This window comes from Notechis scutatus, chromosome 2 (assembly GCF_049901735.1).
Source record: "Notechis scutatus isolate UNSWTSFEM ecotype Mainland chromosome 2, rNotScu1.2, whole genome shotgun sequence".
NCBI lineage: Eukaryota > Metazoa > Chordata > Lepidosauria > Squamata > Elapidae > Notechis > Notechis scutatus.
In genome coordinates, this window is record NC_142010.1 from 250,500,595 (window position 1) to 250,522,766 (window position 22,172).

Sequence of the window (22,172 nt, forward strand, 5' to 3'; positions counted from 1 at the left end):
CTAAAGGCTACAATCTCATCTACAAGTTAGTCCCACTGAACTCTGTCTTCTATATTGATATGCATAGGATTTTACATTAGGCAGTTTTAAGTGTGTGACTAGCACTATTTGGAGTTTTGATTTTAGATCAACAAGTTCTAGCTCAGTTTCAATTAAGGCCACTTAACCAAAATTATGTTTGTTACAGGGTGAAAGAGGTGCACAAGGAGAGAAGGGCCCACCTGTAAGTATCACATCCAAATCTAATCTCAATGCAAATATAAAGTGTTCATACATTAGCCAGGAAGTACTGTATTTAAATGTCAAATGTTCTTCATTTTAAAGGAATACCCCTCTTATCACATATGTGTGTGTGTGTATACACATTGCTCAAAAAATAAAGGGAACACTTACACAACACAATGTAACTTCAAGTCAATCACACTTCTGTGAAATCAAACTGTCCACTTAGGTAGCAACACTGATTGACAATCACTTTCACATGCTGTTGTGCAAATGGAATAGACAACAGGTGGAAAGCATAGGCAGTTAGCAAGACATCCCCAATAAAGGAGTGGTTCTGCAGGTGGTGACCACAGACCTCAGTTCCTATGCTTTCTGGCGGACGGTTTGAATGCTGGCGGTGCTTTCACTCTAGTGGTAGCATGAGACAGAGTCTACAACCCACACAAGTGGCTCAGGTAGTGCAGCTCATCCAGGATGGCACATCAATGCGAGCTGTGGCAAGAAGGTTTGCTGTGTCTGTCAGCATAGTGTCCAGAGCATGGAGGCACTACCAGGAGACAGGCCAGTACATCAGGAGATGTGGAGGAGGCTGTAGGAGGGCAACAACACAGCATCAGGACCGCTACCTCCGCCTTTGTGCAAGGAGGGACAGGAGGAACACTGCCAGAGCCCTGCAAAATGACCTCCAGCGGGCCACAAATGTGCATGTGGCTGCTCAAACGGTCAGAAACAGACTCCATGAGGGTGGTATGAGGGCCCGGCGTCCACAGGTGGGGGTTGTGTTTACAGCCCAACACTGTGCAGGACGTTTGGCATTTGCCAGAGAACATCAAGATTGGCAAATTCACCACTGGAGCCCTGTGCTCTTCACAGATGAAAGCAGGTTCACACTGAGCACATGTGACAGACGTGACAGGGTCTGGAGACGCCATGGAGAACATTGTGCTGCCTGCAACATCCTCCAGCATGACTGGTTTGGCAGTGGGTCAGTAATGGTGTGGGGTGGCATTTCTTTAGGGGCCCGCACAGCCTTCCATGTGCTCGCCAGAGGTAGCCTGACTGCCATTAGGTACCGAGATGAGATCCTCAGGCCCCTTGTGAGACCATATGCTGGTGCTGTTGGCCCTGGGTTCCTCCTAATGCACGACAATGCTAGACCTCATGTGGCTGGAGTGTGTCAGCAGTTCCTGCAAGATGAAGGCATTGATGCTATGGACTGGCCCACCCATTCCCCAGACCTGAATCCAATTGAGCACATCTGGGACATCATGTCTCACTCCATCCACCAATGCCACATTGCACCACAGACTGTCCAGGAGTTGGGGGATGCTTTAGTCCAGGTGTAGGAGGAGATCCCTCAGGAGACCATCTGCCACCTCATCAGGAGCATGCCCAGGCGTGGTAGGGAGGTCATACAGGCACGTGGGGGCCACACACACTACTGAGCCTCATTTTAACTTGTTTTAAGGACATTACATCAAAGTTGGATCAGCCTGTAGTGTTTTTTTCCACTTTAATTTTGAGTGTAACTCCAAATCCAGATCTCCATGGGTTGCTAAATTTGATTTCCATTGATAATTTTTGTGTGATTTTTGTTGTCAGCACATTCAACTATGTAATGAACAAAGTATTTAATAAGAATATTTCATTCATTCAGATCTAGGATGTCTTATTTTTGTGTTCCCTTTATTTATATATATATATTTGTTTTCGTAGATTTTCACGGGTACAGGTATGTAGGTCTAGGTGTGTTCAGGTCTTTTCCCGTGTAAGATTAAAAGTATCTTGGCGACATTTCAGCGAGATCCCACTCGCCATCCTCAGGCTGGTGCTTTCAGCGTCATGCCAGTGCAAGCACTGGCTTGCACTGATTGCTTGCACTGGCACGAAGCCAAAAGCACCAGCCTGAGGATGGCGAGTGGGACCTCGCCGAAACATCGCCAAGATACTTTTAATCTTACACGGGAAAAGACCCGAACACACCTAGACACGCGCACACACACACACACACACACACACACACACATTCTTCTTCTTCTTTTTCTTCAGCGTTTGTCTCGCGCTCTGGCGAGGTCCGCTAATGTCCTTGAGTACTGCTTCCACGCCTCTCTGTCTGCCACGTATGTCGGGTCTGCCTTCGCGATCTCTAGATCGGCCTTGATCGTGTCCATCCAGCGTTGCTTAGGTCTACTACGCGGTCTCGCTCCTCCGACAATCACCTTCATCGCAGATTTGATGATGGATTCTTCCTTGGCGCGACTCACATGGCCGAACCATCGTAGCCAGGACTGCCTCATGACCGTGGGGATGGGCACGACGTTGAACCGTCTGCGCACTTCTTCATTCCTGACGCGATCGAGTAGGGTGAGGCCTACCGACCATCGGAGCATTCGCATCTCCATTGTCTGGAGTCTGCTTTCGACTTCTTTGGTCGCCGGCCAGCACTCTGCGCCGTATATGGCCACGGGCGCACCACAGAGTTATAGATTTTCGCCTTCAGGCGCATCGGCATCTTCTTGTCACAGAGGACACCCGTGACGGACTTCCATTTGCCCCACGCTGCGTTGATCCTGGCTGCCACCTCAGTTTGTAGTAGGCCTTCTTCCCCAAGAGTAGTTCCCAGGTACTTGAAGGTGGAGGCGCGCGGTAGCTCCTGCCCGTTCACGTGGATGGAGCCTGTCGTTTCGTTGTCAGTGGTCAGGTATTCGGACTTCTTTAGGTTCAACCGAGCCCGAACTCGAGGCGGTCGTGCCACTGTTGGACTAGGTGCTCGAGTTCAGCCTTGCGCAGGTTGGCCAGGAACACATCATCGGCGTAGAGCAGCGTCCATGGGGCGGGCGTGTGCAGGTCATGTGTAATTGTGTCCATCACCAGAATGAACAGCAGTGGTGAGAGAGCAGAGCCCTGGTGTACGCCAACGGTGATATTGAACTCCTCTGATATCCCAGCTGCCGCTTTTACACGGCTTTTGTGACATCTGTATAGGAGTTGGACCCATTGTACGAGTAGCTCGGGCACGCCGTGATCTCGCAGTGCGTACCAGATGAGATCGTGCGGGACTCGGTCGAAGGCCTTTTCCAAGTCAAGAAGGCGGTGTGGAGCGGGATTTTCTTCTCTCTGTGAGCCTCCATCAGCATCCGCACACCGAAGATGGCATCGGTGGTGCCGCAGTTCTTGATGAATCCGGCCTGGTTGATGCTGATGTCGACGATGTCCCAATGCGCTTATCGAGGACGCGTTCAAGATCTTCATAGTGTGTGACAGTAACCTGACCGGTCTGTAGTTGGAGCAGTCCGCTGGGCTGCCCTTTCCTTCCAGATTGGAACAGTGGTGCTGCGGTACCAGTCGTGTGGCACTATTCCCGTGGAGCGATGTTGTTGAACAGCTCGCACAGCCACAATGCCGAGCCCGGTAGTGCCTTTTTCCAGAAGTCGGCAGGGATGTCGTCTGGTCCTGTTGCCTTACCGTTTTTCATGGCCTTGATGGCGCCGGTGACCTCGCTGGCGTGAATGCCTGAGACTGGGCCTTCGACGGGGTCACCTCGCGGGGTTCGTGGGTGTGGGAACTCCTCGGTGGAGATCTTCTCGAAGTATTGCCGCCACCTCTCGGCAGCGTCTCTGGGGTTGACGATCAAATTTCCCCTTTCGTCGTTGATCCCATGAAACTGGTCAATGTCCAGGGTCTTCCTGTGTCTGCTTTTGGCTAGGCGGTAGATCTCATTCTCGCCTTCTCGCGTGTTCAGCTTCTCGTAGATGTCGTCGTAGTGGGAGCTTCTGGCTGTCGCTACTGCTTTCTTGGCTGCCTTTTTGGCCGCCTTGTACTGCAGAGCTTCTCGCTGGTCTTGTCCTGAAGAAAGGCCTTGTAGAGCCGTTTCTTCAGGTGCACGGCATCTTGTACTTCTGGTGTCCAGAGCCATGTATCTCGTTCGATGCGTCTCCGTCCTGGCTTGGTACAACCAAGCTGTTGGCAGCCGGCAGTGTGAACAGTGCTCTTCAGCATGGACCACGCTTCCTGTGGCCCGTCGACCATCTGCAGGAACTGCTCCGGTTTGATGAGGGGTCCCGCCATCTTCTTCTGGTTCCACCACTTGATTCGTGGCTGGTCTGCATTCTTTTTGTCAATCTTGGTCTTGGGCTTGCTGATCCTGATCTTCGCCATCAGCGGCCTGTGCTGACTGCTCGATTCGATACGGGTACACCTTGGCGTTGAGCACGTTTTTAGCGGCTCTTCGTACGATGATGTAGTCGATCTGTGTGCGGTGGTTCCCATTTCTGCTATGGTAGGTGAGGAGTTGGGGTTCTCGCCTAATGAAGCAGGTGTTCGTGATGGTCATATCATGGGAGTCGGCAAAGTCCAGGATCCTCTGGCCATTCTCATTCATATCACCTGTGCTGTGCCCACCGTGGCACTGGTGTCCGCTTTTGTCCCGCCCTACATGACCATTCAGGTCGCCAGAGATGATGATGTCGTCTTCATATGGGATCTGCCTGAGTTGGATGTCGAGCAGTTCCCAGAAGGTATCCTTCTCCTCCTCGTGACATCCGGTCTGAGGGGCGTGGCGGACAAGATGTGTGGCGCTGCCTCTCGGTCGCTCGACGATTATCATCAGTCGTTCTGTGAGGCGCTTAACTTCTGCAACGGAGCTTTGCCAGCTGGGACTGACAACCACAGCTACACCGCCGCGGTTTTCCTTACAGCTGGTGTATATGATCTTATAGCCGTCTATAGTCGTAGCCTTGTTGCCCTTCCAGCGAGTTTCCTGGAGGCAGCAGATGTCCAGCTTCCTGTCCCGCATGGCCCTGGACGATCTCGGTCAGGCGTCCAGTCAGCGAATCCACGTTCCAGGTGGCCACCTTGAGTGTCTGGCAATCCTCTGTTCCCGCTTGCGATTTTTCACACGGATCGGGTAGTCTCCGTGCGCGTCAGACCCGGACGCGGCCGTCATAGCTTTTCACACGGTGCAAGTGCGCCGTGCTTTCGCGTGGACCATTTTGTTGATTTTTGACGCAGGCCAATGGTCTCCTGCGCCCGTCGGTTCCCCGACGCGGTAGCCTTGGGCGTGTGTTCAGTAGTGGACGTTTCCACCATGTTGATGCGGCATTTGAGTACTCCAGCCGGCCTGTCGCGTGGGCCTGTCGTCGGAGGGTCTGCTCTCAGTTACGGTCAGCGTTTAACGGCTTCGCGCATCCAGGGGACACCACTTGGAGGTGGCAGACCGCTCGTCCCCATATGTATATATATGTATGTATGTACGTATACGTATAAGTATATGTATATGTACATAAATACCACTCACGCATCATCACAAAATCTTCAGAACTGTAAAGCCTACAAACTTGAAATTTGGCATGTATGTTCCTCTTGGCTTCTAGGGGCTCACTAAGAAAGGATTTTTCGAAATGACTGTCAGAGCATTAGTATTTCGAATATTATTATTAACACACTCTGATGCTGAGGAGTTCTAGTCCCCCTCCCCACCTGAAAAGAAATCTCTTCCAAATGCAAAATACAAGCAGAGGAGAGGAATTTCAGTTTCCGTTTTAGTTTCACAGCAGCAACCAGCTTTAGTACAGAACAGTTGAGCTAAGCCACGCCAGGCTCCTTGCTGTCTCCTCCTTGCTCACACAGCAAATACTGTTTCAGTTTCCATGTTTCAATTTCTAAACAGCCCTCAACTCTCTCACACACTGATAAGATGCTAGCCAGATGAATACGGATGGATGCTGGTAGACAAGGGCAGATTTTTTCCCCTCATTTTCCTCCCCAAAAACTAAGCCCGACCACATAGCTTCATAGCAAAGCACGGGTATAAAGCTAGTAAGTAATATAGCAGATGTAGAAGGCTGTTCATTCAATTTACACAGCCGCCTATCTGACGTATACGACTCTGTGTGGCTCACAAAATATAGTAACAAAATACAAACATAAAACCATATTAAAATCAAATTTTAAAAAACCATAAAAAACAATACCCAAGGCATTTACAATCAACACACCCATCCATACATCACAAACAGTGCAACAATCAAGAGCTGACCAGATGTAAAGCTGATGCAATGAGGATCGATCAGCCTTTTTAAGACTATGTATGGGTCCACAGAAGTTTTACCTCTTTAAGAGGTGAGGCAGCCATTAGAGGGCATGTTGTCTGTCCTTGTGTCTGGTCTCCATTGCAGAGTTTTCCGTTTAGAGTTAAGATTGATTGCTTGTCAGATATTTGCCTACCACATATATTTTTGTGTATGTCTTGTATATAAACCACTGTTAAATAGCCAAAGCCTCTGTGTGCTGTGTTTTGCTGCTGGGTTGCCTCACAATAGCAATCATGCTGCAAACGCTCTGACAAAAGTGTCACCTCACAGCCAGATCTCCAATGGTAAAAATGAAGTTTTTAGTACTTTCTAGAACGTAAGTAAGATTCTGGGCCTATCTAATCAAATCTCAGTGATGCTCCAAAGATGATGTCACCTTGTGGTTACCTTACTAACTCTTTTTTTGGGGTGGTAGGGAGGGGAATACACTTGTTTGAGTAACTAGCATTGGTTAGAGTGGTTAAATGGGGAAGACAAGGTTGTAGTCCACACGCAGCTACAGAAGCGCACAGGATGGCATTGAGCAAATCTCTTTCTTGCACTTCAACCACCCTTACAAGATTGCTGCTGTGAAAAAAAATAGGAGGAGAAAGCTCTATGTAGGGCTCCTTCAGCTGCTCTTCTCCCCACCGTCTCCACAATTCCTGCACGTTTTAAAGGAATATGGAGTGCTGGGGCCTTTAATACCAAAGGCACCAAAGAAGGCTGAGCTGGCTAAAAGACCCGTTACTTTGGTTGTCTAGCATAACCTAGAGCTTAATGGCTTTGTCTCTTTGGCCCGCTGGGTAGACTCTGACTAAACAGATGTTGGAGCCGGACTTGCCGTCTGCAATCTCTTTGCAAGACTTCTATGCATCTTGTATTGATTTATCTTGTGGTTGTAGCAGTGTGTTCTTCCTCCCTGCCGTGCTCACTGCCACTGTAAGTGTGTTGTAAAGTCCATGGTGCTGGCCCTGGGTGCAAAGCTGTATCGTTGTCTGTGCTGCCACATTCCATGCCTTTTACACTGACCTTACGGTCATTGGCAAAGTGAGGCACTGTTGTGCAGCACTTGTAGCACATGTTGTTCGCTTTCAGGAAAGCTTTGTGGTTTTCCAGTTACAATCCTAGTGCATCTACCCACTTTTTAAAGGTAATCTTGCCCTTATCCCTTGCAACCTTTTGATCACCGGAAAGGATGAAAGCCTTGATTCATTGGGTAGGTTCTCCATGATTTTGGCTAGTTAGCACTGAGGTGGTTTTATATGTTGAGTAGACGCTATTATTTCCAAGTGAAATGTATTATGCCTTTATGTCTTCTGTACAAGAAAATTGCTTTTGGTTGGATTTTGTAAACCAGCTTCAATTTTATTTCAGAATGTAATAGACTGTCATATACGTTAAACCGTATATAAGTGCTCCTCAGTTGTGGTTTCTTTGCAAGTGGGAAATTCCTTTAAAATAAAGTACATTTAGAGTTTGAATGGTTCCTGGATAAATGTCAAGAATTTTAAAAAGCAAATGGCTAGCAGGCTTCTATTTTAAAATATATATATATATGAATGGGGATTCAGCATCTTTTTGGGTCACAGGAAGGTTATTGTGTCCTTTCTCTTATAGGGAAAAAAGGGTACTACAAGGGGAAAATATATTAGACAGGATGGTTAGTCTTGATGGTTGTCTTAATTTCCTACTTACCCATCTTGCAAGAACTTGCAAACTGCTGAATATGAATTAAATTGCTCTGTTAAAGAAACTGTGCATTAATGCACTTAGAATTAGAAAAACAGCATTGTGGGGGGACCTTGGAGGTCTACTAGTCCAACCCCTTGCTCAGGCAGGAACAGAGCGGTTGATTTGCATTTGCAATTTTTATCATATGCAATTATAGTAGTAAGATTTGCGGATTGAAACGTGCATATATGGGGCCTACAGTGGCCATGTTTTACAGCCGATAATTCATGATAATTGATAGCATTGGAGCCTTTCCTGGATTTTGTATAGATAGATCTAAATCTAAATTCATTTTTTTAAAGTTAGTTGAAAAAATAAGTGTGTATGGCAAGATAATTTCAATGATGCTCAGAGGTACTAAGCCAGTGGTGGCTAACCTTTTTGGGCTCCCGTGCTGAAAGTTGCATGTGCGCGTGCGTGCCAGCACCCAGAAGGCAATGCGCCCTGCCCCCGTGCATGTGCATGCAACACCCCCTCCCCGCATGCCTGCACCTGCACTGTGCATGCACGTGTCTCCCAGCTGATTTTGAGGCTCAGGGAAAGCCTCTGCAGCCTCGGGATGCTGAAAGATGGGATTTCTGGAAATACCGGAAGTGCCTCCGGGGGGCCTCTGGAGCCCAGGGGAGGGTGTTTTCGCCTTCCCAGGGGCTCGAGGGAAGCCTCTGCAGCCTTTGGAGGCCAAGAAATGGGCCTGTTTTGCGTCCCCGAATTAATGGCTCCGTGTGCCCCCTGTGGTACGCATGCCATCGGTTCGCCATCACTGTACTAAGTGAACGTTAAACTAAAACTATCTAGAGAGAGATTTCTTTTTTGGGAAAAGCAGAGCAGAGGCTGTGGTGTGCCATCCAGAGTTGCTTTTATTAAGACGGGAGGCTATATAAATTTGATTAATTAATAAATAGCACTGGGTCAAATTGACATTAGTTAAGAGGAGTGTTTGGAAAATTGCTTTTTACTCCAGCATAGTTAAGGCAAAATAAAAAATGGCTTTGTTTCTGCTACTAGCCATGGCAGTCAAATGCCTGGGGCCTAGTTGATGGCTGGGGATAATGGGAGTGGAAGCCAACCTATCTGAAAACATCCAGTTCAATGGATGTAGTGCCCAGTTCAATGAAAGACAAGTAATGCCACTCTCTCCTTTGGAACTCTTTTAGGGGCCACCAGGTTCCTTTGACTTCTTGTTGTTGATGATGGCAGATATCAGGAATGACATTGCTGAGCTGCAAGAGAAGGTCTTTGGACATAGGACTCACTCATCAGCAGAGGAGTTTCCACTACCTCAGGAATTTGCTAACTACCAGGATGTGGACGTTGGATCTGGAGAAGACTATAAACAGAGGACTATACCAGAAGACTCCAGAATAGCTGAAGAAGGCAATCATTAAAAAAAGGGATCCCTGCTTTGGAAAGAGTGAGAAGGGGTTGAGTTATGATCCACAGGTCACTTAAGCCAGCTTATTTGCACACACCCCAGCTTAGCAGTAGAAAAATCAATGGTTGGTCAGATCATGTGTCGGGAGAGTTACTACATTCCTTTCCCTAAACATTATGGCCCAGACAAACAATGAGGCAAGGTAGGTTATTCATGATGCTATATCAAAATCTTGCCTTGCAGTTTCTTCTTGTACCAAAGAGATTTCTGGCTTTTTTTGCCTCTCAGGGTGCTTGGGAATTTTATATGGAACTTATTGGGGTACTTTTGAGCTTATTTTTATTACCTGCCCACACTTCCCAATCTGAAGAAGCCCTACAAGAAGATTAACATATGATGGTACCTTGGTACTCACCATTCATTCATTCTGGGAAGTGCAATGTGTACTAAAAAGGATGAGTCCCAAACAAACCACATGATTACTATGTGATCCTTTGTTTTGGGAAGAACTTTCTGTCTCTCCCTTTTCCTATGTCAGTGACTTTCCCAGCATGTCTGACTTCCTATCTGTTTCTCACAGCCTCTTCTATTGCATGCATCGAGTTCTGGAACAGTTTCACATCAAAATGTATTGACACTCAAATTCGATGAGTTTTGAAGCAGTCAAGTACCAAGGTACCACTATAGTGCCTTTCCTTCGGATTTAAGGAAAGTGTAGGAAGCAGGAACTGGAGAGTTGATTGTGCAATGGAACACCCATCAGAAGAACAGGACAAAGTCATCTTAATTCAGAACTTTCTTACAATAGACAATCAGGTGCCTCTCAGGTGCCCACAAAAAAGAGACAGAAAAATGCCTTTTCTACCAATCTTCCCATGAAGACATAATGGCCTCAATTGGGTAACATTTCATCTTCATCATGAACATCTTTGATGGTTTTGTCTTCCACGGACCTATCTAATACTCCTTCAAAGACACCCAAGCGAGTGGCTATTACTATTTCTTGTCGGATTAGACATATGAATTTTATCAGAATTGACCTATAAAAATTTCATTGGAAATTCTTTTTTCCTTGGAGAAAAAAAAAAGGTTTTTTATCAAATTGAATGAGAACTAACAGCAACAGAAAAGTGGCAGAATCTTTCAGCAGCGCACGAGTGATTATCACGCAAAGGAAATCTTTGTAACTAGAACGTCTCACTGAAAATTGCACATTTGAATGTTTTCTCTAGAAAAGCATAATCTTCCTTTTATGTGGAAACCACAAAAGCTGCTCTGCTATAAAGAAAGCTCCTGGGTCGGCATTTCCCTTAGTATGCAAGAATTGGTTAGTTGGAGCACTCAATCATTCAATCCCTCACTGATGCTTGAGGCACTAGAGCTAGTCCCCATTTATGACTATAATGGAGCCTGCCCATTACAGTCATAAGTCATGAGGGCCATAAAGCAGACCACCCGCATCACTGATCAAATTCTAAGATCTTTTTTTGCAGTGGTCTTTCAGTGAACATGTCAGGATTCTGGCAGCTACTCCAATTAAATCATGAGCCTCAAGCCACACTCCCAAAACTAAAAAGGATTTATTTGAAGTTAACATTCTACGTCCAGCATTTACCTGGGCATAGCCAACTCTTGAGATATGTAATTCACTGTCACCCTTGATCCTGCTTTCCCCCCCACCCCTCTCCAATGAAAAACGTCCATAGCCAAGAGTCATCAATCATACTCTCGAATTAGATTTTTGTGTGGCAGAAGCTTCAGTCATCTAATCAGTCTTTGAAGAAAATATGAATGGAATGTACTTTCAATTCCACACTGCTGCCTGCTCTTTGAAACTCTCCCCCGCCTTCTTTCTGTTGTCAACTATAAAATGTGTATACAAAATGTTTTATGAGTTGACATATGTGATGGTTAAGCTATGGGGCATTTCTGTCCCAAAGCAGAAGTAAAATATTGGTTTTCAGCAAAAAAAAAAAAAGTTGAAAATCATGGTTATGTGACCATAGGACACGTCAAACAGCCATAAATGTGGGCCAGTTGCCAAACACCAATGCCAATGCAGTCAGGTGACCATGGGAGGTCAGCTGTCAGAACCAGGTTTATCTGCATCATGCAATAGATTAACATCACAATAGGGGCAATCTTACATCTGTAACAGCAAATGTTCTGAAAGAGGCAAGGTTGCTCCAGATGCATCAGTGTAACTCTTGAGGCAAAGAAGCCTAGATGCTGGCTACAGTACTGTGGCTGAAACAGTTTGTAGATTGCACTGTTGAAAAGTTGTACTCTATTTTAAACATGCACTGATAATGTATAAAGCTATATAAATATTTTATTGTCCAACACTTTTTCTTCTGTTTGAATTTGACTCTTCCTTCTTCTCCAGAGAGGTTTATCTTAGTTGTATGCACCTGAACATAGAACCAGGTGCAAAAGAAGATTTAAACATTTACCTGCAAAATATCCTCATTTGTGGATAGTCTGAAGTGGTATTTTCAAACCCCATAACTTGCAAATGGGTCATTCTGTAATTAACTCAGTGTTTCTCCTTGTAATAGTGCCGCAAGATGAGTCCTTCCCAGTTGCCTCTGGTATCTTAATCATTGTGTCTCCTGCTAGTGGCACCTGATGAAGGAAAGTCTTTAACTGGAGCTCCGCTATCCATCCTTGCTTCCTACTGGCTGTAGGAAGAGTTGTAAGGAAGAGTTCAACAGTACTATACTATACAGTACAATAATGAACCAGTTCAATTAGAGGTCTGGAATTTTATTGGGAACTTGATGAGAACATGATATAAAGCCAGAATTCGAATGGAAAGATTATGTATGTATATGGAATCAAGCCCTCTTGGTTGCCGTAGCAGTTAAACGCATGCTCTGTTTAACTCATGCCATTGCTATTTTATTAATGCCAATTTAATCCACTATTTGTAACACTATAATGAGACAATCACAGGTATATTTTTTTCTCTCTCTTTTTAAGCTGTAGTTTAACAAATCTGCACTAAAACAGTGGCTGGGTAGAAAACGCTTTTTAAAACCGCTGTCACAAGGATGCTATGCAATGCGAAGGCCAAATTCCATTGGAAATAATGGGAAATAATTTTGCTTCCCAAAAAAGAGAGGGATCCTCTTGACATTTCTGCCAATGGAGAAGCCTGTGTATTTATAGAAAGCTCTGTGGTTTAGATATGTTGTTGGAAGGATGTGTTAATACAACAGTACAAACTGGTAAGACATGGAGTTTAGGAAGTCTTGACAAACTTTTTCAGCTCATTGGCATACCCTAAAGTTAGACACCATTCATTTCTTTCAGGAGACCATATTTAAAAGCCAAAAAGGATACTAATATGATCGCATCTTTCCATTTGGCACTTTGATTGGAATGACACAAGAAGTGCTTGGAAAAACCCAGCTCCTCTGTTATAATCTTTTCCTTTTCTACCCTGTTTCCCTGAAAATAAGACCTATCCTAAAAATAAGACTTAGCATGTTTTAGCATGTGCACCTAATATAAACCCTCCCCCCCAAATAAGCCCTACTTAAGAGTGGGCACCACCTGCCCATTCCGTCTGGTTGCTCATGGTGATGCGGCCACAAGGTGACACTGGGGGGGGAGCTACCCCATGTGCCCCGCACCACCTTACCTCGTGGCCCCCGCAGCCAGGCCATCCACGCCCCGACACCTGCCTCGCAGCCATGTGCAGCAGGAGCCCATGTGGCCGCCAGCCCACTTTTGCTTGCTCACGGCCACAGCGGAGCAAAAGGCCAAGTGGTATGTTGGTGCGAGACAGATGCCAGGGTGTGGATGGCCTGGCTGTGGGAGCCCTGAGGTAAGCCAGTGTGGGGTACATGAGGCTGCTCCAACCCCCCGTTTTGTGGTGGCGGCACTGGTGCACTGCGTGGCCTCCTGCCCCACCACGAACAAGCAGAAGTGGGCTCCTGTACATGGAAAAAGAATAAGACAACCCTCCCTGAAAATAAGCCCTAGTGCTTATTTTGGGACCCAAAAGAAAATAAGACCCGGTCTTATTTCGTGGGAAACACAAGTAAAATTGCTCTGTAAATATAATTATTGTTATTCAAAGCTGATAATTGCATGGAAGGGTTCACCCCAAGAATGGCTGAAGTCTAAGACTTTTGCCTAGATTCCCTGAGTTCACAGGCACGTCCTGCCCAATTCAGGTAAATACAGGTAGTCTGCAACTTATGACTACAATGGGAACCAGAATTTCCATTGCTAAACAAGGTTAGTTTTTAAATGAATCGCACCTGATTTTATGACCTTTTTTGGCACAAATTCAGCTCCTCACTCCCCCCGGTTGAGTTTGCTTGTTGGAATCTGGTTTGGGAAGGTCACAAATGGCATTCACAAGACCCAGGGATGCAGCAACCATTATAAATACATGCCGGTTGCCAAGTGCCTGAATTTTGATCACATGACCATGGGGGTGGCTGTAAGTGCGAGGACTGGCTGTAAGTCATTTTTTTCAATGCTGCTATAACTTTGAACCATTGCTAAGAAAATAGTTGCAAGTCAAGGACTACCTGTAGGATCACAGCCTCAAGGTTTACACATGGTCGTTTCTCACAATAAAATAAAATCTGGCAATTTATTCAAGTACAAACATTAAAGCTTTTTTTGTTTGGTATTTTATTATTTGGCACAGAATACAAATATGGGTAATTAGAAGCAGACACTTAACTATAACTTTACTGATTAATCAATTGACCATTTCAAAGCAATGAGCATCTGCCACAAGTTAAGTATTAGTAGTGAAAGAAGAGGAAAAAGACAAAGTAATCGTTTCCATTTGAGTAATCTCTTCAGATTTTAAAGCGATCTCGCTGCCTTTAATCTGATGAATAAATTCTCTCACAGAATCCTCATGTCAATGAATGAATGATTTTAGGGCAAAACAAATTGACCATAAATTTCTAGGATTATATGCTATCGTTTTTTCAGATGTTTTATAGCAAACCAAAGGAACTAAGTATTGTGTCTTTGTACACATGTAGAAACATATGTAATACATTATTATTTATACTAATTATATGAAATACTAAAAATGTATAAAACTGTAATTATGCAATATATTTGCAAATAAAGAGAAATATTTTTTTAATGGTGGTGTTGACTCTCGATATCTTTTTTTTCCTGGCTGCTTCTTTTTACAAAGCCTTTAAAGAGACGGTGACTTCACTGAACAGCAGCAGAGAGATCAAATGGCTAATAAACTTATCTCTGACTAAAGAAATAGTACAAGCTTTTCCTTAGAGTTTCAAACATAGAGGTTTACATTTGCCTTGGTAACAACCAGAAACAACAAGACATAACCATTTTCTCTGAGGAAATCCACCATCACCATCCATTATTATTCCAGATAAAGTTCAGGGAAAGTGGTGCAAAATTTATTTTCATCAATGTTGCCTGATGCAAGCCACAAGTGGTAGGTAATTCCTGCATCTAAAAAGGGTGTTGTACCTGTTCTCCAGTTATTTTTTTAAAATCTTACCTTGTGGGTGAACATACCTAAACTCCTTCTTCCTCCATTTCCCCCCACAACAGTCCTGTGGGATTGTTCTATCCCCACTACACATTAGCAGCTTGACCTGCAGCTAAACCCTATCCTCCAATAAAACAAACCATGTGCGTAGATATGAATGCTTCATTGAAAGAACAGGATATGGTGAAACTGGAGAAAATAGGGATACATACAATGAGAACCAAATACAAGATAGGCAGTATTGAGTTACTGCAGAACGTATCAATAAATACAAGTACTTTAAATCTCACCAACCGATGCTCTCTGTGTGGATGTGGGTTCGTCCTTGGATGACCATGTGCCACAGATTAAGATGGGTTCTTCTTTGTGCTTCAGCCTTCTCCAAATGCTAAAGGAAATGGAGTCTGGCTTCCCAGCATGCACTTCGTTTGAGAGTGTGGGCTGATGGGTAAAATGGGTTGGGTCAGCTTCAAACAATATACTTGATATTTTGTCTCTCAGGCCATTAGATGGGAGATGGGAGTGGAGGGCAACAACAGTATATACAGTTATATGGTGTGGCATGACGGGTGAATTGGGCTTGGAGAGTGACTGGACCAAAGTCATTCAGACATCTTTTATGCCAAAGGCAAGAGTAGAAATCACAAGTCTCCTATTTCTGATGCTGTAACTACTAGAGCAAATGTGCTCTCCATTCATTCATTCACTCATTCACTCATTCACTCGCTCGCTTGGATTTAAATGCCATTCCAGTCCAATAAGACTCAAAAAAAAACCAAAACCCTTCAAACGACCACAAGAAGTTCAACAGGTTCAAAATATCAACCAGTTTTGTAGGTCAACCCAAACCCAAATAGAACCAAAGATGACTGGTGGCTGGAGTCACATGGCTTTCATACCTGCTGTGCTGGTTAGACAGTATATTGTTAGTTTAAGAATGAGAGCTGCCCCCTTAAGGGAATGCTTCATGGGAAATGTAGTTAATGCCTCTTGAGAGATGTAGTTCATGCCATGTGGTTACATCTATAATCCTGATTGGTCACTGAATTGATCTCTGGTTGGGCTGGGGAAATTTTTGGGCATTCTTACCTGGACTCCAGCATCGTGCTGGAGTTTTCCTTTGCTATAACACTATGGGATGAAGATAACCATCTTATCACACTATTGAGGTACCTATTGAGGCAAAGATTGGACATTAGATGAATCTCAACATAACTGTGAGTTATACTTTGAGGATACCTAATAAAATCCACTAAATTAACTGTGTGGAAGCCTTTGTAGTGTTGGACTGCTGGTCCCGAGCTCCTTAAAGCATTCAGGATCATGGGGCAAGAAACCTGCAATTTTCATTTTGCCAAGGTTGAATCTGAACCAATTATTCCCCATCTCCAAACCCCAAGAGCCTTCAAGTGCTGGAATAGGAAATCGAACACATCTGTTTCTTCGCCGTGGATACCGATGCCACTGTACTAATGGATTACCTCTCCCAGTGACTTCACAAACTGTATAATAATCAAGTAATCAAGAAGGGCAAGGGTTTGAGTCATGTGATCTATATCAGGGGTCCCCAACCACCGGGCCCTGGACCGGTACCGGTCCATGGATCACTTTGTACCCGGCCGCAAAGAAATAAAAATAAAAATAAAATAAAAATGGCGGCTTTCTTTGCCTTCGGTGAATGCTGCTGGGATCAGGGATCAAGAACACAAAGGAGAGAAGGGAGGGAGGAAGCAAGAAGCCTGTCCTGCTCTCCGGATCAGCGGCTTCGGTTTCCTCCCGCCTCGTTCCTCTCTCAGTCGCTCTCTCGCTCTTCCACCAGCCCAGGAAGAAACTGCTTCAAAGAAGCCGGCAGGGTGGCTTCCTGTCGGCGCAGCTCCTCAGCACACCGTTCACCCCCACACAGCTGCCGCAGTTTAATCCAGTGCTCCGTTCTGCCTGCCTGCCTTCGCTTCTAGTTGTTTCGAGGAGCAGCTTCGGCTGAGAATAATAACTATTCGCCTCTTTTTCTCAGCGAAGCTGCTCCGAAACAACCAGAAACGAAGGCAGGCAGGCAGGCAGGCAGAACGGAGCACTGGATTGAACCGCGGGCGGCTGTGGGGTGAACGCGCTCGGAGGAGCTGCGCCGACAGGAAGCCACCCTGCCGGCTTCTGTGAAGCAGTTTCTTCCTGGGCTGGTGGAGGAGCGAGAGAGAGGAACGAGGCAGACACCTGAGGGATGAGGCTGAGGGAGGGAGGGAGGGAGACACCTGAGGGATGAGGCTGAGGAAGGCAGGGCCGAGAGGCGGGGCTTCTCAGCCGTCCTGCAGGGACTTGTCCTGAGCCGCGGAGACAGCCGTGGGCGCCGCCGCCCAGCACTCAGTTTTGAAGGCGCTCCTCAGCCAGGCGCAGTTCCTGAATCTGCAGCTGAAACCCTCCGTTTTAAATGTCCCAATAGAAGAGAATATCTGTCGCTCAGGGTTGCAATGAGGAGGCATTGGCGCTCCCTTGAACTTGGTGGTTTGCTGGCAGCGTTTTATTACCCGACTAGGTAACAACATCAGATGTTACCTAGTCAGGTAATGAAACGTCTGCAAGCTGCAAACCACCAAACTTGACTCCTCCCCCCTCCTTGAAAAAGTGTTTCTGCGTGAAACTGGTCCCTGGTACAAAAAAGGTTGGGGACCACTGATCTATATACTGTGGCCTTAGAGCATGACCGCCTCCATCACACCAGTGGCGAACCGGAACTTCTTCAGGAAATAGAAGAACCATTGTGAAATAGTGTATACCACTTTTAAGCCTCAGAAACAGTCAAAGAGAATACTAATGGAATCAAAAGCCATTGAGAGATCCACCAGGACCAAAATGAGGAGCCTCTGTGGCGCAGTGGTTAGAGTGCAGTACTGCAAGCTACTTCTGCTGACTGCCAGCTGCCTACAATTTGGCAGTTCAAATCCCACCAGGCTCAAAGTCGACTCAGCCTTCCATCCTTCTGAGGTGAACCAAGAAGTTTCTTCAGCTCTGACAGGATAGTGGGGGATGGAAGAGCTGAACAAGCTATCCTGTCAGAGCTGAAGAAGCTTCTTGGATGAGAAGCAAAATGTCTTCAAAAGAAAAAAACAAAGAAAGTCTAGTTGCCTCCTGAAAAAGAACCTTTGGGACAACCATGACCTGGATGACAGAATCTCTACAGATCACTAGATATGTTGCATATAGAGTTCACCATGAGACCTGAAGCCTTTTATGAGATAAATAAAATCCTATATAAGAACAAGCCTGGATTTCATGTAGGTGATCTTTTGTTAAGGAGTGTAGGATTTTCTAAGGCCATGAAAGAGAATACAGTATTGGAGGGCTTCAACCGATAGTATCAAGATCAAATTAAACAATAGTACCTTCTATGTTGCACTGATCAGACCACATCTGGATTATGTGTAGTTCTAGTTGCCACAATACAAAAAGGACGTTGAGGAACTGGAAAATGCAGAGAAAAGTGACATGGATGATAAGAGGCTTGGAGGCTAAAACCTATGAAAGAGGTTAAAGGAACTTGATATATTTAGCCTCAAAAGGAGAAGGCTAAGGGGAGACACGAAAACCGTCTTCCAATACAAGATTTATTTTCCATAGCAGTCAAGGATAAGATAAGAACCATTGGGAGGAAACTTGACACAAATTTAAACTTGAAATAAAGAGAAATTTCCTGATGGAGCTATTAAGCAGTAAAATAGCCTGTCTCCTAAAATGTGTGTATTCTGTCACAGGAGATTTTCACTATGAGATTAGACAGCTCTTTGTCTGGGATGATATGAAGATTCTGGTTCTAGGCAGGGGGTTGGATTAGAAAACCTCCAAAATTTCTTCCACTCTCATGATTCTATCCAACTGCATCTAATGGAAACCAACTCATTTCCCATTGGGGAACATGTACTGCCTGATTTCTAAATTTTTAAAAAATGTGTCAAAGTGGCCGGTGTTCAAAGAAAGAAATTGGTTATCAGCATTTTGGAGTGGCATACATCTTACTCCTGCCCAAAGCGTTGGTTCAGCTCCCAGGAAGAAGCCAATCATCTTAAAAGAATAACAGAGTTGGAAGGGACCTTGGAGGGCTTCTAGTCCAACCCCATGCTGAGGCAGGAAACCTTATCCCGTTCCAGACAAATGAATGTCCAGTCTCATCTTGAAAACCTCCAGTGATGGATCACCTACAACTTCTGGAGGCAAGTTGTTCCACTGATTAATTGTTTTCACTTTCAGGACATTTCTCCTTAATTCTAGGTTGCTCCTCCCCTTGATCAGTTTCCATCAGTTGCTTTTTGTCCTGCCTTCAGGTGCTTTGGAAAACAGATGGACCCAGGGGTGGGGTTCAAATTTTTTAACACCCAGTTCTGTGGGCGTGGCTTAGTTGGTGAGCGTGGCTTGGTGGTCATGTGACTGGCTGGGCATGGCCAACTCAATATCGCTCACATCGAGGCACGCATCTCCTTGTCTGGCCTCATGATTGTGGGGACGCTGCAACAGTCATAAGTGTGAAAAATGGTCATAAGTCACTTTTTTCAGTGCCATTGTAACTTTGAATGGTCACTCCGCACAAGCAAAGTACCAGCAAAGGAGGGGGGGAAAAAACTCCAGAGAAGTTCCTGAGACAGGAAGTCTAGTCCTGCCAAGAATGTAATAAGGGTTAATGGAGAGGCAGTTTCTGTAAGCAACACCAGAATGTTTCCTTCCTGCTTTCCTTACAGGATTAGCCCAGTAATTTCTTCTAACAACCGGTTCTCAAACTGCTTAGAATGTTAACAACCGGTTCTAGCGAATAGGTGCAAACTGGTAGAATCCCACCCCTGGATGGACCCTCTTTTCTTTGGGGCAGCACCTCCAATATTGGAAGACTGCTATCATGTCTCCCCTGGTCCTTCTTTTCATTAGACTGCTACCGTTCTTTGTATGTTTTAGCCTCCAGCCCTCTACTCATCTTTGTCACTCTTGTCTGCACTCTTTTCTGAGTATCAACATCTGGATGCATCCTAGAATTTTTTTTCCCTCACTTCAGATGTGTTGTAACTTTAGGACTGAGAATGTTCTCAACTTGTATGTTGTTCCTCTTTCTTAGGCGATAAATCTGATGAGAAGAGTCAAATGGTGGATAAATCAGAATTCCCCATGTGGCTTTTGGATCCACTATCAACTGTTCTGCTGGATCGACTATCCCAACTATTAAACCCTAATCGTTTCTCGATTGGAGGAATCCAAAATAAATTCTAGGAGAGTTTTGCTTGGGTTCCATGCATGGGTGATTAATACATTCCATCACATGGAATTAAAGACATCCTAGGTGATTGTTCTTGGCTACTTAAATATTTCATTATTTATTGTAAAGTGGTCTGATTCACTGGACCTGCATTGCATCTTGTTTTCTTTCACTTGACAGTTGTAGTTGTTTTCTAGCTATGATACACTGCTAATCTTGAACTTAAAAGAGAAGGGGGTATCCGATTCAAATAGAAAAATCTGCTTATTTCAGACACATTCTGGCTTGCAGACACTTAAGCCAAGAATACGCTGAGTGGCCTCAAACAAATGATTTCTCAATAGAGCCTTTTAAGCATCTGTTGTTTTTATCTGCTTTATGTGACATTAGTCTTAAAAACAACTGCAGTATTATGAGTAGCAGGCATCCCAACATCTTTAGATGTGCTTGATTAAGGCCCTGTTCTGGTGCCATTTGCAGAAGAAATTGGCATTTTTTTAATCCTTATGGGCTTTGTCATGTTTATACACCAGTGAAGCTCTTAGTAAATGTTCTAAGGAACTTCCATTTTGTCACAGGCTGAAAGGATTAAAACAAGCAAACATGTTTTTCAAACTAAACCCTCCATGGGTTTTTGCCTCATATTATAATAATCCATTGAAATTATCCCCAGGAAAGTGTGTGTAAAAAAAAAGTCTGTTTTAAAAACATCAGTATTGCCAATTTGCTGATGACATACCCAGATTCATAGTACAGGTAGTTCTTGATTTATGACCATTCATTTAAAAACTGTCAAGCCCCATGGAAATCAGCAGATCCAGGCAATTTGAATGGATATAAAGATTTATTGCAAGCGTAAGCTCTCTACAAAAACCCGACCTACTAAGGGTCAAAGCAATTTGGCAATAGATAAGGAATTCAAGGTGGGCTGGACTTAGATCTCTTGTGGGTGTGAAGTGACTCATGACTAATGACGCATTTGACCTCTCCCTTGGGCTCAGCCTGGTCATCTTCTACAAAAATTGTTCCAAGTTATGACGATGCTAAACAAAAGCGACTTCTAACTGGTCCTTGCTTTTATGACCATTGCAGCGTCCCCATGGTCATGTGATCAAAATTCAGGCAACTTGGCAACTGGGATATATCGAGGACAGTCCCAGTGTTCCAGGTTCACATGATTGTGATCTACAGTCTTCCCAGATGCCTTCTGACAAGCAAAGTCAATGAGGGAAGCCCGTTTCGCTTAACATTCATGTGATTCACTTAATGAACCTTGCAAAAAAGGACATAAAATTGGGCACAACTCACTTAACATCCATATTGCTTAGCAACCAGTTGTGGTTGTAAGTCAAGGACTACCTGTAGTCACCAGGCAGTCTGAGTTTTGCTAATGCTAAGAGGAATGAGAGAGAACTTTATTGCTTGCTTATTTGCTGTTTTCTAGTCAACCATAACTCTCCCTCGTTTCTTGGGAGACCATTTTGGATAAGTCACTTTCCAAAGATTCCACCCTCATTCTGGAGAAGTAGAACACAACATTTGTGTTTTCATTTAGAGCGAGACAATGCTGTGCCACACAATGCAATCTGCCTGTGCCTTCCAAGTACCCCTTGCAGAACCACATGTGTTGATGATTTTCCTTTTGAAAGCAATGCTGATGCTGCAGCCGCTGGATTAGATGTGGGCTATTTAAAAAAGCAAATAGTTGGGAAGCATTTCAGAAAGAAAATAGCTTCTTCTTCAAGCTCTCCAAGTTATGTGTAAACTCTTTGCAGATTTCTGTCACCTCTCATTAACTTTTAAACCCGTTGAGACTTCGCCTTCTGGCCCAGAGATTGCAGCCAAATGTTTGACTTGAGGAGATGCTAAGAGCATCTTCTAATGCAGTACGCGCCCCAAGACAGATTTTATCATCATAGGTCAGCTCCCAGCATCTCTCTCTTCCTCCCAGACGAACTTCTTTTCAACCAGGTATTTTCTTTATCAAGGCACTACGGCCCACCTTGTGGTGAAACTTCTCAGGGTCCAGATCAGTGG

At 44.8% G+C, this 22,172-nt stretch overlaps 1 protein-coding gene across 4 annotated transcripts in view; it reads left to right on the top strand.

Annotated features, from left to right (window-relative positions):
* The window catches only part of CCBE1 (collagen and calcium binding EGF domains 1), a 200,355-nt gene extending 180,113 nt beyond the window's left edge, over positions 1 to 20,242 (top strand). For 2 of the 4 annotated variants that reach the window (XM_087958552.1, XM_026666377.2), the window contains exons 10-11: positions 188 to 223; positions 9,185 to 14,532. In XM_087958552.1, the coding sequence (XP_087814678.1) occupies positions 188 to 223; positions 9,185 to 9,415 (267 nt within the window). In that variant the 3' untranslated portion in view covers positions 9,416 to 14,532. Of the gene's footprint in view, positions 1 to 187; positions 224 to 9,184; positions 14,533 to 19,997 lie in introns of those variants that run through there. The other 2 variants (XR_015748266.1, XM_087958554.1) reach the window with 2 other exon arrangements.
* Positions 20,243 to 22,172: the final 1,930 nt, after the last annotated feature.